At 43.6% G+C, this 14824-nt stretch overlaps 1 protein-coding gene and 1 long non-coding RNA gene across 2 annotated transcripts; both read left to right on the top strand.

Annotated features, from left to right (window-relative positions):
* The first annotated feature begins 1339 nt into the window (after positions 1-1339).
* On the top strand, positions 1340-11515 carry LOC123741811 (uncharacterized). The gene is made up of 3 exons (XR_006769365.1): positions 1340-1397; positions 3972-4061; positions 11468-11515. It is a non-coding gene; the product is annotated as an uncharacterized lncRNA (long non-coding RNA).
* A 1252-nt stretch (positions 11516-12767) lies between these two features.
* LOC123741803 (NLR family CARD domain-containing protein 3-like) lies at positions 12768-14531 on the top strand (the record flags this gene model as incomplete). Its single annotated transcript, XM_045716008.1, has 1 exon — positions 12768-14531. A coding segment is annotated over one exon (1764 nt), but the record flags the coding sequence as incomplete, so codon positions are not given.
* Between the last annotated feature and the right edge of the window lie 293 nt (positions 14532-14824).

The raw sequence follows: 14824 nt of genomic DNA, 5'->3' as shown, positions 1-14824 counted from the left end.
CCCTCCTACGGCCTCCTCCACGTCTCCTGATGTACTGGCCTGTCTCCTGGTAGCGCCTCCATGCTCTGGATACTACGCTGACAGACACAGCAAAACTTCTTGCCACAGCTCGCATTGATGTGCCATCCTGGATGATCTGCACTACCTGAGCCACTTGTGTGGGTTGTAGACTCCGTCTCATGCTACCACTAGAGTGAAAGCACCGCCAGCATTCAAAAGTGACCAAAACATCAGCCAGGAAGCATAAGAACTGAGAAGTGGTCTGTGGTCACCACCTGCCGTACCACTCCTTTATTGGGGGTGTCTTGGTAATTGCCTATAATTTCCACCTGTTGTCTATTCCATTTGCACAACAGCATGTGAAATGTATTGTCAATCAGTGTTGCTTCCTAAGTGGACAGTTTGATTCCACAGAAGTGTGATTGACTTGGAGTTACATTGTGTTGTTTAAGTGTTCCCTTTATTTTTTTGAGCAGTGTATTATTACTGTATAAAACCTAGCAGTACTACTGATTTCTCTGAGAGTGAGGCAGATATATATTATTACTGTGTTAAACCTAGCAGTACTACTGATTTCTCTGAGAGGCAGATATATATTATTACTGTGTAAAACCTAGCAGTACTACTGATTTCTCTAAGAGGCAGATATATATTATTACTGTGTTAAACCTAGCAGTACTACTGATTTCTCTGAGAGGCAGATATATATTATTACTGTATTAAACCTAGCAGTACTACTGATTTCTCTGAGAGGCAGATATATATTATTACTGTGTTAAACCTAGCAGTACTACTGATTTCTCTAAGAGTGAGGCAGATATATATTATTACTGTGTTAAACCTAGCAGTACTACTGATTTCTCTGAGAGTGAGGCAGATATATATTATTACTGTATTAAACCTAGCAGTACTACTGATTTCTCTGAGAGTGAGGCAGATATATATTATTACTGTATTAAACCTAGCACTACTACTGATTTCTCTGAGAGTGAGGGAGATATATAGCATTTAGCAAAAAAACATTATTTGTCTCTCTGAAATGAAACCATCAAGTGATAGATTTTAAACAAATACATGTCTGTCATTGAACAACCCCATGCCATGATTAGATAGTGAATAAACACACCAATCTCTTTACTAATTTCTTTAAACAATAAAGACTAATTTATGAACATTTCTGTAAAGTGATATGTTCCGTTTTGGAATGAAAGTCTTCTTATGTTCCCCATCTGAGATCAGAGTGGATGAGAGATGTAATGTTTGTCTCTGTTGTGTTGAAGACCAATCAAGCAGGAGAGACCAGCCTCCCCTGTACCCAGCTGTGTGTCCATGAAGAGTGACCGGTCTATGGGTCAACCTGAAGAGTTTAGAGAGGGAGACTTTTCTACTGAACAAAGGTAAGAAGAACTCATGGGTCATGGTCAGTGAGTTAAACAACACTGTCTGTAGTCATTTCTCCTCTCCCATTTTCACATTTCTTTTGGTTGTTTTCATAATCCACAGGCTAATCCTTTTGTCCATTTTCATAGTCCTAAAACAATATTAAACAAACACAACGTTCCCTCCCTGTGTGTGTGTGTGTGTGTGTGTGTGTGTGTGTGTGTGTGTGTGTGTGTGTGTGTGTGTGTGTGTGTGTGTGTGTGTGTGTGTGTGTGTGTGTGTGTGTGTGTGTGTGTGTGTGCTCTCCCTGGATGAGGAGATATAATCTCTATCCTGATTGCCTAGTCACTTTTACCCCTACCTACATGTACATATTACCTCAACTACCTGGTACCCCTGCACATTGACTCAGTACTGGTACTCCTTATAGTCTCATTATTACCTCAACTACCTGGTACCCCTGCACATTGACTCAGTACTGGTACTCCTTATAGTCTCATTATTAGCTCAACTACCTGGTACCCCTGCACATTGACTCAGTACTGGTACTCCTTATAGTCTCATTATTACCTCAACTACCTGGTACCCCTGCACATTGACTCAGTACTGGTACTCCTTATAGTCTCATTATTACCTCAACTACCTGGTACCCCTGCACATTGACTCAGTACTGGTACTCCTTATAGCCTCATTATTACCTCAACTACCTGGTACCCCTGCACATTGACTCAGTACTGGTACTCCTTATAGCCTCATTATTACCTCAACTACCTGGTACCCCTGCACATTGACTCAGTACTGGTAATCCTTATAGCCTCATTATTACCTCAACTACCTGGTACCCCTGCACATTGACTCAGTACTGGTACTCCTTATAGCCTCATTATTACCTCAACTACCTGGTACCCCTGCACATTGAATCAGTACTGGTACTCCTTATAGTCTCATTATTACCTCAACTACCTGGCACCCCTGCACATTGACTCAGTACTGGTACTCCTTATAGTCTCATTATTACCTCAACTACCTGGTACCCCTGCACATTGACTCAGTACTGGTAATCCTTATAGCCTCATTATTACCTCAACTACCTGGTACCCCTGCACATTGACTCAGTACTGGTACTCCTTATAGTCTCATTATTACCTCAACTACCTGGTACCCCTGCACATTGACTCAGTACTGGTACTCCTTATAGTCTCATTATTAGCTCAACTACCTGGTACCCCTGCACATTGACTCAGTACTGGTACTCCTTATAGTCTCATTATTACCTCAACTACCTGGTACCCCTGCACATTGACTCAGTACTGGTACTCCTTATAGTCTCATTATTACCTCAACTACCTGGTACCCCTGCACATTGACTCAGTACTGGTACTCCTTATAGCCTCATTATTACCTCAACTACCTGGTACCCCTGCACATTGACTCAGTACTGGTACTCCTTATATCCTCATTATTACCTCAACTACCTGGTACCCCTGCACATTGACTCAGTACTGGTAATCCTTATAGCCTCATTATTACCTCAACTACCTGGTACCCCTGCACATTGACTCAGTACTGGTACTCCTTATAGCCTCATTATTACCTCAACTACCTGGTACCCCTGCACATTGACTCAGTACTGGTACTCCTTATAGTCTCATTATTACCTCAACTACCTGGTACCCCTGCACATTGACTCAGTACTGGTACTCCTTATAGTCTCATTATTACCTCAACTACCTGGTACCCCTGCACATTGACTCAGTACTGGTAATCCTTATAGCCTCATTATTACCTCAACTACCTGGTACCCCTGCACATTGACTCAGTACTGGTACTCCTTATAGTCTCATTATTACCTCAACTACCTGGTACCCCTGCACATTGACTCAGTACTGGTACTCCTTATAGTCTCATTATTACCTCAACTACCTGGTACCCCTGCACATTGACTCAGTACTGGTACTCCTTATAGTCTCATTATTACCTCAACTACCTGGTACCCCTGCACATTGACTCAGTACTGGTACTCCTTATAGCCTCATTATTACCTCAACTACCTGGTACCCCTGCACATTGACTCAGTACTGGTACTCCTTATAGTCTCATTATTACCTCAACTACCTGGTACCCCTGCACATTGACTCAGTACTGGTACTCCTTATAGCCTCATTATTGCCTCAACTACCTGGTACCCCTGCACATTGACTCAGTACTGGTACTCCTTATAGCCTCATTATTGCCTCAACTACCTGGTACCCCTGCACATTGACTCAGTACTGGTACTCCTTATAGTCTCATTATTACCTCAACTACCTGGTACCCCTGCACATTGACTCAGTACTGGTACTCCTTATAGTCTCATTATTACCTCAACTACCTGGTACCCCTGCACATTGACTCAGTACTGGTACTCCTTATAGCCTCATTATTACCTCAACTACCTGGTACCCCTGCACATTGACTCAGTACTGGTACTCCTTATAGCCTCATTATTACCTCAACTACCTGGTACCCCTGCACATTGACTCAGTACTGGTACTCCTTATAGCGTAATTATTGTTATTTTGTGTTACTATTTCCTTTTTTTTATTTACAAGGTATAAGGTCAACGTATCATGTCTGGTGAACAGGGCAGAGCTCCATACCCGCAGTCAGACCAGCAGAAACTGGATCAGCAGCACTACAAGGTATCACGTCTGGTGAACAGGTCAGAGTTCATATCCTCAGGCAGACTAGCAGGAACTGGATCAGCAGCACTACAAGGTATCATGTCTGGTGGACAGGTCAGAGTTCATATCCTCAGGCAGACCAGTAGAAACTGGATCAGCAGCACTACAAGGTATCACGTCTGGTGGACAGGTCAGAGTTCATATCCTCAGGCAGACCAGTAGAAACTGGATCAGCAGCACTACAAGGTATCACGTCTGGTGGACAGGTCAGAGTTCATATCCTCAGTCAGACCAGTAGAAACTGGATCAGCAGCACTACAAGCTATCATGGTTGGTCGACAGGTCAGAGTTCATATCCTCAGGCAGACCAGTAGAAACTGGATCAGCAGCACTACAAGGTATCACGTCTGGTGGACAGGTCAGAGTTCATATCCTCAGTCAGACCAGTAGAATCTGGATCAGCAGCACTACAAGGTATCACGTCTGGTGGAGCATGTATCAATACTGATAGGATGGAAAGAAAGGGAGCGCTGCTCTCGGATCAGTTTTCTCCATTCAGATATTTCCTTAACATTATAGTTATGTCACAATACTGACCCAGGATCAGCTTCTATTAGCACCTATGGCTGCAAGTATTGGGGAGGCTTAGTCTAATGCTTACCCAATAAAAACGCACTAAATCACAGATTTGGCACATCATTGTGTTCATGTTTGGATACACATCATGAAATGTATTGAGACATATTTCAGACAGTAGCCTACAAGTATCAAAATATTACTCAATATATTGAACAATATGATTGAAATAGGCCTAAAGACTACTGTTCATATTTTAATGTAGTCATCTCGGTTTTCATTTGAAGAATAATTTTATGCGTCGCTTGTTTTTATCAAATGCAAAGACATTGGCAACTTCGTATTTGTAGTCAACTTTGTTCTGAAATCATCTGCTGTCACAGAGAGATGGATAAACTATATGATTCTATGTTTAGCAGAGATCTTCTGTGTATAAAGTCAAGTGGAAGGGCAAAAAAAGCATCTAATGACGCACTCAGCTGTTCTAGTGGTCTGAGGGAGGAGGTAGATTACTCAGCTGTTCTAGTGGTCTGAGACAGGAGGTAGATTACTCAGCTGTTCTAGTGGTCTGAGACAGGAGGTAGATTACTCAGCTGTTCTAGTGGTCTGAGACAGGAGGTAGATCACTCAGCTGTTCTAGTGGTCTGAGACAGGAGGTAGATTACTCAGCTGTTCTAGTGGTCTGATACAGGAGGTAGATTACTCAGCTGTTCTAGTGGTCTGAGACAGGAGGTAGATTACTCAGCTGTTCTAGTGGTCTGAGACAGGAGGTAGATTACTCAGCTGTTCTAGTGGTCTGAGACAGGAGGTAGATTACTCAGCTGTTCTAGTGGTCTGAGGGAGGAGGTAGATTACTCAGCTGTTCTAGTGGTCTGAGACAGGAGGTAGATTACTCAGCTGTTCTAGTGGTCTGATACAGGAGGTAGATTACTCAGCTGTTCTAGTGGTCTGAGGGAGGAGGTAGATTACTCAGCTGTTCTAGTGGTCTGAGGCAGGAGGTAGATTACTCAGCTGTTCTAGTGGTCTGAGGGAGGAGGTAGATTACTCAGCTGTTCTAGTGGACTGAGACAGGAGGTAGGTTACTCAGCTGTTCTAGTGGTCTGAGACAGGAGGTAGATTACTCAGCTGTTCTAGTGGTCTGAGACAGGAGGTAGATTACTCAGCTGTTCTAGTGGTCTGAGACAGGAGGTAGATTACTCAGCTGTTCTAGTGGTCTGAGACAGGAGGTAGATTACTCAGCTGTTCTAGTGGTCTGAGACAGGAGGTAGATTACTCAGCTGTTCTAGTGGACTGAGACAGGAGGTAGATTACTCAGCTGTTATAGTGGTCTGAGACAGGAGGTAGATTACTCAGCTGTTCTAGTGGTCTGAGGGAGGAGGTAGATTACTCAGCTGTTCTAGTGGTCTGAGACAGGAGGTAGATTACTCAGCAGTTCTAGTGGTCTGAGACAGGAGGTAGATTACTCAGCTGTTCTAGTGGTCTGAGACAGGAGGTAGATTACTCAGCTGTTCTAGTGGTCTGAGACAGGAGGTAGATTACTCCGCTGTTCTAGTGGTCTGAGACAGGAGGTAGATTACTCAGCTGTTCTAGTGGTCTGAGGGAGGAGGTAGATTACTCAGCTGTTCTAGTGGTCTGAGACAGGAGGTAGATTACTCAGCTGTTCTAGTGGTCTGAGACAGGAGGTAGATTACTCAGCTGTTCTAGTGGTCTGAGGGAGGAGGTAGATTACTCAGCTGTTCTAGTGGTCTGAGACAGGAGGTAGATCACTCAGCTGTTCTAGTGGTCTGAGACAGGAGGTAGATTACTCAGCTGTTCTAGTGGTCTGATACAGGAGGTAGATCACTCAGCTGTTCTAGTGGTCTGAGACAGGAGGTAGATTACTCAGCTGTTCTAGTGGTCTGAGACAGGAGGTAGATTACTCAGCTGTTCTAGTGGTCTGAGGCAGGAGGTATATTACTCAGCTTTTCTAGTGGTCTGAGACAGGAGGTAGATTACTCAGCTGTTCTAGTGGTCTGAGACAGGAGGTAGATTACTCAGCTGTTCTAGTGGTCTGAGGCAGGAGGTAGATTACTCAGCTGTTCTAGTGGTCTGAGGGAGGAGGTAGATTACTCAGCTGTTCTAGTGGACTGAGACAGGAGGTAGATTACTCAGCTGTTCTAGTGGTCTGAGACAGGAGGTAGATTACTCAGCTGTTCTAGTGGTCTGAGACAGGAGGTAGATTACTCAGCTGTTCTAGTGGTCTGAGACAGGAGGTAGATTACTCAGCTGTTCTAGTGGTCTGAGACAGGAGGTAGATTACTCAGCTGTTCTAGTGGTCTGAGACAGGAGGTAGATTACTCAGCTGTTCTAGTGGTCTGAGGCAGGAGGTAGATTACTCAGCTTTTCTAGTGGTCTGAGACAGGAGGTAGATTACTCAGCTGTTCTAGTGGTCTGAGACAGGAGGTAGATTACTCAGCTGTTCTAGTGGTCTGAGGCAGGAGGTAGATTACTCAGCTGTTCTAGTGGTCTGAGGGAGGAGGTAGATTACTCAGCTGTTCTAGTGGACTGAGACAGGAGGTAGATTACTCAGCTGTTCTAGTGGTCTGAGACAGGAGGTAGATTACTCAGCTGTTCTAGTGGTCTGAGACAGGAGGTAGATTACTCAGCTGTTCTAGTGGTCTGAGACAGGAGGTAGATTACTCAGCTGTTCTAGTGGTCTGAGACAGGAGGTAGATTACTCAGCTGTTCTAGTGGTCTGAGACAGGAGGTAGATTACTCAGCTGTTCTAGTGGTCTGAGGCAGGAGGTAGATTACTCAGCTGTTCTAGTGGTCTGAGACAGGAGGTAGATTACTCAGCTGTTCTAGTGGTCTGAGACAGGAGGTAGATTACTCAGCTGTTCTAGTGGTCTGAGACAGGAGGTAGATTACTCAGCTGTTCTAGTGGTCTGAGGCAGGAGGTAGATTACTCAGCTTTTCTAGTGGTCTGAGACAGGAGGTAGATTACTCAGCTGTTCTAGTGGTCTGAGACAGGAGGTAGATTACTCAGCTGTTCTAGTGGTCTGAGGCAGGAGGTAGATTACTCAGCTGTTCTAGTGGTCTGAGGGAGGAGGTAGATTACTCAGCTGTTCTAGTGGACTGAGACAGGAGGTAGATTACTCAGCTGTTCTAGTGGTCTGAGACAGGAGGTAGATTACTCAGCTGTTCTAGTGGTCTGAGACAGGAGGTAGATTACTCAGCTGTTCTAGTGGTCTGAGACAGGAGGTAGATTACTCAGCTGTTCTAGTGGTCTGAGACAGGAGGTAGATTACTCAGCTGTTCTAGTGGTCTGAGACAGGAGGTAGATTACTCAGCTGTTCTAGTGGTCTGAGGCAGGAGGTAGATTACTCAGCTGTTCTAGTGGTCTGAGACAGGAGGTAGATTACTCAGCTGTTCTAGTGGTCTGAGACAGGAGGTAGATTACTCAGCTGTTCTAGTGGTCTGAGACAGGAGGTAGATTACTCAGCTGTTCTAGTGGTCTGAGACAGGAGGTAGATTACTCAGCTGTTCTAGTGGTCTGAGACAGGAGGTAGATTACTCAGCTGTTCTAGTGGACTGAGACAGGAGGTAGATTACTCAGCTGTTATAGTGGTCAGAGACAGGAGGTAGATTACTCAGCTGTTCTAGTGGTCTGAGGGAGGAGGTAGATTACTCAGCTGTTCTAGTGGTCTGAGACAGGAGGTAGATTACTCAGCTGTTCTAGTGGTCTGAGACAGGAGGTAGATTACTCAGCTGTTCTAGTGGTCTGAGACAGGAGGTAGATTACTCAGCTGTTCTAGTGGTCTGAGACAGGAGGTAGATTACTCCGCTGTTCTAGTGGTCTGAGGGAGGAGGTAGATCACTCAGCTGTTCTAGTGGTCTGATACAGGAGGTAGATTACTCAGCTGTTCTAGTGGTCTGAGGCAGGAGGTAGATTACTCAGCTGTTCTAGTGGTCTGAGACAGGAGGTAGATTACTCAGCTGTTCTAGTGGTCTGGGCAGGAGGTAGATTACTCAGCTGTTCTAGTGGTCTGAGACAGGAGGTAGATTACTCAGCTGTTCTAGTGGTCTGAGACAGGAGGTAGATTACTCAGCTGTTCTAGTGGTCTGAGGGAGGAGGTAGATTACTCAGCTGTTCTAGTGGTCTGAGACAGGAGGTAGATTACTCAGCTATTCTAGTGGTCTGAGACAGGAGGTAGATTACTCAGCTGTTCTAGTGGTCTGAGGCAGGAGGTAGATCACTCAGCTGTTCTAGTGGTCTGAGACAGGAGGTAGATTACTCAGCTGTTCTAGTGGTCTGAGACAGGAGGTAGATCACTCAGCTGTTCTAGTGGTCTGAGACAGGAGGTAGATCACTCAGCTGTTCTAGTGGTCTAAGACAGGAGGTAGATCACAAGCATTTTCCAAGTGTAATGTTATTGATGGTTTCACGAAACAGCTCTTTTACGAAATCCATGCGGGTTACTGTTATCAGCTCCTCACAACCCCAAGCTGAACATCCCCCACAACCAGAGCCTGATCGTCAAGGGGGAACCATAAACCTGCCTCTCCAACTCTCCCTGACCTGAGTGTTTTAACTCCTGAGTGTCTAGGGGGAACCATAAACCTGCCTCTCCATCTCTCCCTGACCTGAGTGTTTTAACTCCTGAGAGTCTAGGGGGGGAACCATAAACCTGCCTCTCCAACTCTCCCTGACCTGAGTGTTTTTACTCCTGAGAGTCTAGGGGGGAACCATAAACCTGCCTCTCCAACTCTCCCTGACCTGAGTGTGTTAACTCCTGAGAGTCTAGGGGGGAACCATAAACCTGCCTCTCCATCTCTCCCTGACCTGAGTGTGTTAACTCCTGAGAGTCTAGGGGGGGAACCATAAACCTGCCTCTCCATCTCTCCCTGACCTGAGTGTGTTAACTCCTGAGAGTCTAGGGGGCGAACCATAAACCTGCCTCTCCATCTCTCCCTGACCTGAGTGTGTTAACTCCTGAGAGTCTAGGGGGGAACCATAAACCTGCCTCTCCAACTCTCCCTGACCTGAGTGTGTTAACTCCTGAGTGTCTAGGGGGAACCATAAACCTGCCTCTCCAACTCTCCCTGACCTGAGTGTGTTAACTCCTGAGAGTCTAGGGGGAACCATAAACCTGCCTCTCCATCTCTCCCTGACCTGAGTGTTTTAACTCCTGAGTGTCTAGGGGGAACCATAAACCTGCCTCTCCATCTCTCCCTGACCTGAGTGTGTTAACTCCTGAGAGTCTAGGGGGGAATAATAAACCTGCCTCTCCATCTCTCCCTGACCTGAGTGTTTTAACTCCTGAGTGTCTAGGGGGAACCATAAACCTGCCTCTCCATCTCTCCCTGACCTGAGTGTTTTAACTCCTGAGAGTCTAGGGGGGAATAATAAACCTGCCTCTCCATCTCTCCCTGACCTGAGTGTTTTAACTCCTGAGTGTCTAGGGGGAACCATAAACCTGCCTCTCCATCTCTCCCTGACCTGAGTGTTTTAACTCCTGAGTGTCTAGGGGGAACCATAAACCTGCCTCTCCAACTCTCCCTGACCTGAGTGTGTTAACTCCTGAGTGTCTAGGGGGGAACTATAAACCTGCCTCTCCAACTCTCCCTGACCTGAGTGTGTTAACTCCTGGGCTACTTTATTCCCCTCTGGCTGGGGGTGGAGTCAGTGAGTCACAAACCAGTAAAATAGGTAGAGACGGGTCGCTCTCTTTCAAGCTCTGAGATTTAACGATGTTCCTATGAAGGTTCTAACGATTAATTTAGCCTTCAGATGCTTTTGGGAAACCAGGCCCTGGATAAGAACATCTGCTAAAAAAAGTGTTAAATGTAAAAAATTTACAAACAGATCACATATACATTTCTTGAATATTTTAAAAATATATATATATATTGATGTCACAAATGTATCATTTGTACATATCTTTATTAAAAAATGTAGTAATTTGTTATATTTGACTGTATGATTTCTCTGAGAGTGATGCAGATATATATTATTACTGTATTAAACCTAGCAGTACTACTGATTTCTCTGAGAGTGAGGCAGATATATATTATTACTGTGTTAAACCTAGCAGTACTACTGATTTCTCTGAGAGGCAGATATATATTATTACTGTGTTAAACCTAGCAGTACTACTGATTTCTCTGAGAGGCAGATATATATTATTACTGTATTAAACCTAGCAGTACTACTGATTTCTCTGACAGTGAGACAGATATATATTATTACTGTATTAAACGTAGCAGTACTACTGATTTCTCTGAGAGTGAGGCAGATATATATTATTACTGTGTAAAACCTAGCAGTACTACTGATTTCTCTGAGAGGCAGATATATATTATTACTGTGTAAAACCTAGCAGTACTACTGATTTCTCTGAGAGGCAGATATATATTATTACTGTGTTAAACCTAGCAGTACTACTGATTTCTCTGAGAGTGAGGCAGATATATATTATTACTGTGTTAAACCTAGCAGTACTGCTGATTTCTCTGAGAGTGAGGCAGATATATATTATTACTGTATTAAACCTAGCAGTAGTACTGATTTCTCTGAGAGTGAGGCAGATATATTGCATTTAGCAAAAAAACATTATTTGTCTCTGAAATGAAACCATCAAGTGATAGATTTTAAACAAATACATGTCTGTCGTTGAACTACCCCATGTAATGATTAGATAGTGAAAAAAACACCAATCTCTTTACTAATTTCTTTAAACAATAAAGACTAATTTACGAACATTTCTGTAAAGTGAAATGTTGCGTTTTGTAATGAAACTCTTCTTATGTTTCCCCATCTGAGCTCAGAGTAGATGAGAGATGTAATGTTTGTCTCTGTTGTGTTGAAGACTAATCAAGCAGGAGAGACCAGCCTCCCCTGTACCCAGCTGTGTGTCCATGAAGAGTGACCAGTCTATGGATCAACCTATAAAGTTTAGAGAGGGAGACTTTTCTACTGAACAAAGGTAAGAAGAACTCATGGGTCATGGTCAGTGAGTTAAACAACACTGTCTCTAGTCATTTCTCCTCTCCCATTTTCACATTTCTTTTGGTTGTTTTCATAATCCATAGGCTAATTCTTTAGTCCATTTTCATAGTCCTAAAACAATATTAAACAAACACAACGTTCCCTCCCCTTTGTGTGTGTGTGTGTGTGTGTGTGTGTGTGTGTGTGTGTGTGTGTGTGTGTGTGTGTGTGTGTGTGTGTGTGTGTGTGTGTGTGTGTGTGTGTGTGTGTGTGTGTGTGTGTGTGTATGTGTGTGTGTGTGTGTGTACTCCCTGGATGAGGAGATGTAATCTCATGTTTTGTGCACAGAAACCAACAGGAGAGATCAGAGTCAGAGATTCTCAGTGGTCAGTCTTCCCAGAGTCATCAAACAGACCTGGCCTCCATATTCAGTGTATGTGGTCCTGTTATGAACATTTGTTTTTGTTGACCTCAAGTAAAGTTGATCTGTCAATCATTCATTAATGTGTTAATGAGAAAGCCTTTCTTCTCTTGCTTAACTTATTTACTTGATTTATTTCAGTTGCTTGAAGAGAAAATGATGACATTTGTGAAGAACGAGCTGAAGATGTTCAAGACGATTCTTAGTCCAGAACTCCCAGAAGGCTTTGAGAGTCAGAAGCAGGATAAGGAAGTGGTGGATGCTGAAGATGAGAAGCAGGAGAGCAGTGCCAGAGAGGGGGCTCTGAAGATCACACTGCACATCCTGAGGAAAATGAACCAGAAGGAGCTTGCTGACACACTGGAGAAATGTAAGATCTGTCTGCCTCATGTTGAATGCTGTTTTATAACATTTAAAAGCTGTAGCTAAAGTACAGCTAAAGTAGCTGTGTAACTCAATGATATTGTAGCAGCCTTAACACAACACCTAGTGACCTCATCACGTAGCAGCAGCAGAGAGAGAGAGACAACATTAATAATACCATCAATAATACCAAAAATAATGTAATCAGTCACACCAGTCTGTAATGCATTATGAAAACATTTACACATTTATACAGTCAGTTAAGAGAATAAATGATTATAATTTAACTTTATAACAGTCCTACAATACTGTAGGCATTAAAACAAATGTAATATTAATATAATCCTTGTTATTTCTTCATTCAGATGAACTTGCTGTGATTTGCCAACGTGAACTCAAATCTAATCTAAAGAAGAAGTTTCAATATGTATTTGAGGGGATCGCTAAACAAGGAAACCCAACACTTCTCAATAAGATCTACACAGAGCTCTACATCACAGAGGGTGGAACAGGAGAGGTCAATAATGAACATGAGCTGAGACAGATTGAGACAACAACCAGGAAACAAGCAAGACCAGAGACTGCAATCAAATGTAACGACATCTTCAAACCCTTAACTGGACAAGACAAACTCATCAGAACTGTGCTGACAAAGGGAGTCGCTGGCATTGGAAAAACAGTCTCTGTGCAGAAGTTCATTCTGGACTGGGCTGAAGGAAAAGCAAATCAGGATGTTCAATTTGTGTTTTCATTCCCTTTTCGGGAGCTGAATTTGATGAAAGGGGACAAACACACTTTCATTGAACTTGTCAATCACTTCTCAATGGAAACCAAACAATCAAGAATCTCCAATTACAACAAGTACAAAGTTCTGTTCATCTTTGATGGTCTGGATGAGTGCCGACTGCCCCTAGACTTCCAGAAGAACAAGATCTGTTGGGACGTCACAGAGTCAACCTCAGTGGATGTTCTTCTGACAAATCTCATCAAGGGAAATCTGCTTCCCTCTGCTCTCCTCTGGATAACTACCCGACCTGCAGCAGCCAATAAGATCCCTTCAGGGTGTGTTGACCAGGTGACAGAGGTACGAGGGTTCAATGACCCACAGAAGGAGGAGTACTTCAGAAAGAGATTCAGTGATGAGGACTTGGCCAGCAGAATCATCTCACACATAAAGACATCAAGGAGCCTCCACATCATGTGCCACATTCCAGTCTTCTGTTGGATTTCTGCAACAGTCCTCGAACACATGCTGAAACATAAGAGAGAAGAGATGCCCAAGACTCTGACTGAGATGTACACACACCTTGTGGTGTTTCATACCAAACAGAAGAATGAAAAGTATCTTGGGAAAGAAGAGACAGATCCACACTTGAGTAACGAGAGCATTCTGTCACTGGGAAAACTGGCTTTTCAACAGCTTGTGAATGGCAATCTGATTTTCTATGAAGAAGACCTGAAAGAGGCTGGCATTGATGTCAATGAAGCCTCAGTGTACTCAGGATTGTGCACACAGATCTTTAAAGAGGAATGTGTGCTGCACCAGATGAAGGTGTACTGCTTCGTGCATCTGAGCATTCAGGAGTTTCTGGCTGCTGTGTATGTGTTCCTCTCATTCATCAACAACAATGAGAATCTAATGGACAAACAGCAAACAAAGTCCAGTATATTTTCTTTGCTGTACAGAGACGAGCCTGAAGTTACTGTCTACAAGAGTGCTGTGGATAAAGCCTTACAAAGTGAGACAGGAAACCTGGACCTTTTCCTCCGCTTCCTTCTGGGCCTCTCACTGGAGTCCAATCAGAAGCACTTACGAGGTCTACTGACAAAGACAAGAATCAGCTCACAGAGCCATGAAGAAACAGTCAAGTACATCAAGGAGAAGATCAGGGAGAATACCTCTCCAGAGAGGAGCATCAATCTGTTCCACTCTCTGAATGAACTGAATGACCATTCTCTAGTGGAGGAGATCCAAAGCTACCTGAAATCAGGAAGTCTCTCAAAACCCAACCTGTCACCTGCACAGTGGTCAGCTCTGGTCTTTGTGTTGCTGACTTCAGAAAAGGAGCTGGATGTGTTTGACCTGAAGAAATACTCCAGATCAGAGGAAGGTCTTCTGAGGCTGCTGCCAGTGGTCAAAGCCTCCAGAGCTGCTCTGTGAGTAAATAAAATGACATATAAGAAGTAATCATCAGGAAGAAAGAAATATTATGTTTAGAGAAAAATGTGTATTATAATATGTATATAATATTAAATTGAATAACATATTGAATCAGATATTCAATCTAGTATTACAATATGACCATACAATTCTAGGAGACGGAAGATGAATCTATATGTTGTTTGAGAGAATAAACCAAATGCATCTACCGTTGTCCTTCTACACTACTGGTGTTAAATTAACAGTGTGTTTGTGAAGTCATGATGATCTCGTTGCAGGCTGTCAGGCTGTGG

This window comes from Salmo salar, chromosome ssa03 (assembly GCF_905237065.1).
Source record: "Salmo salar chromosome ssa03, Ssal_v3.1, whole genome shotgun sequence".
NCBI classification, from domain to species: Eukaryota; Metazoa; Chordata; class Actinopteri; order Salmoniformes; family Salmonidae; genus Salmo; species Salmo salar.
Note: the sequence above shows the minus strand (reverse complement) of the source record. Positions and strands in the feature narration are given on the sequence as shown.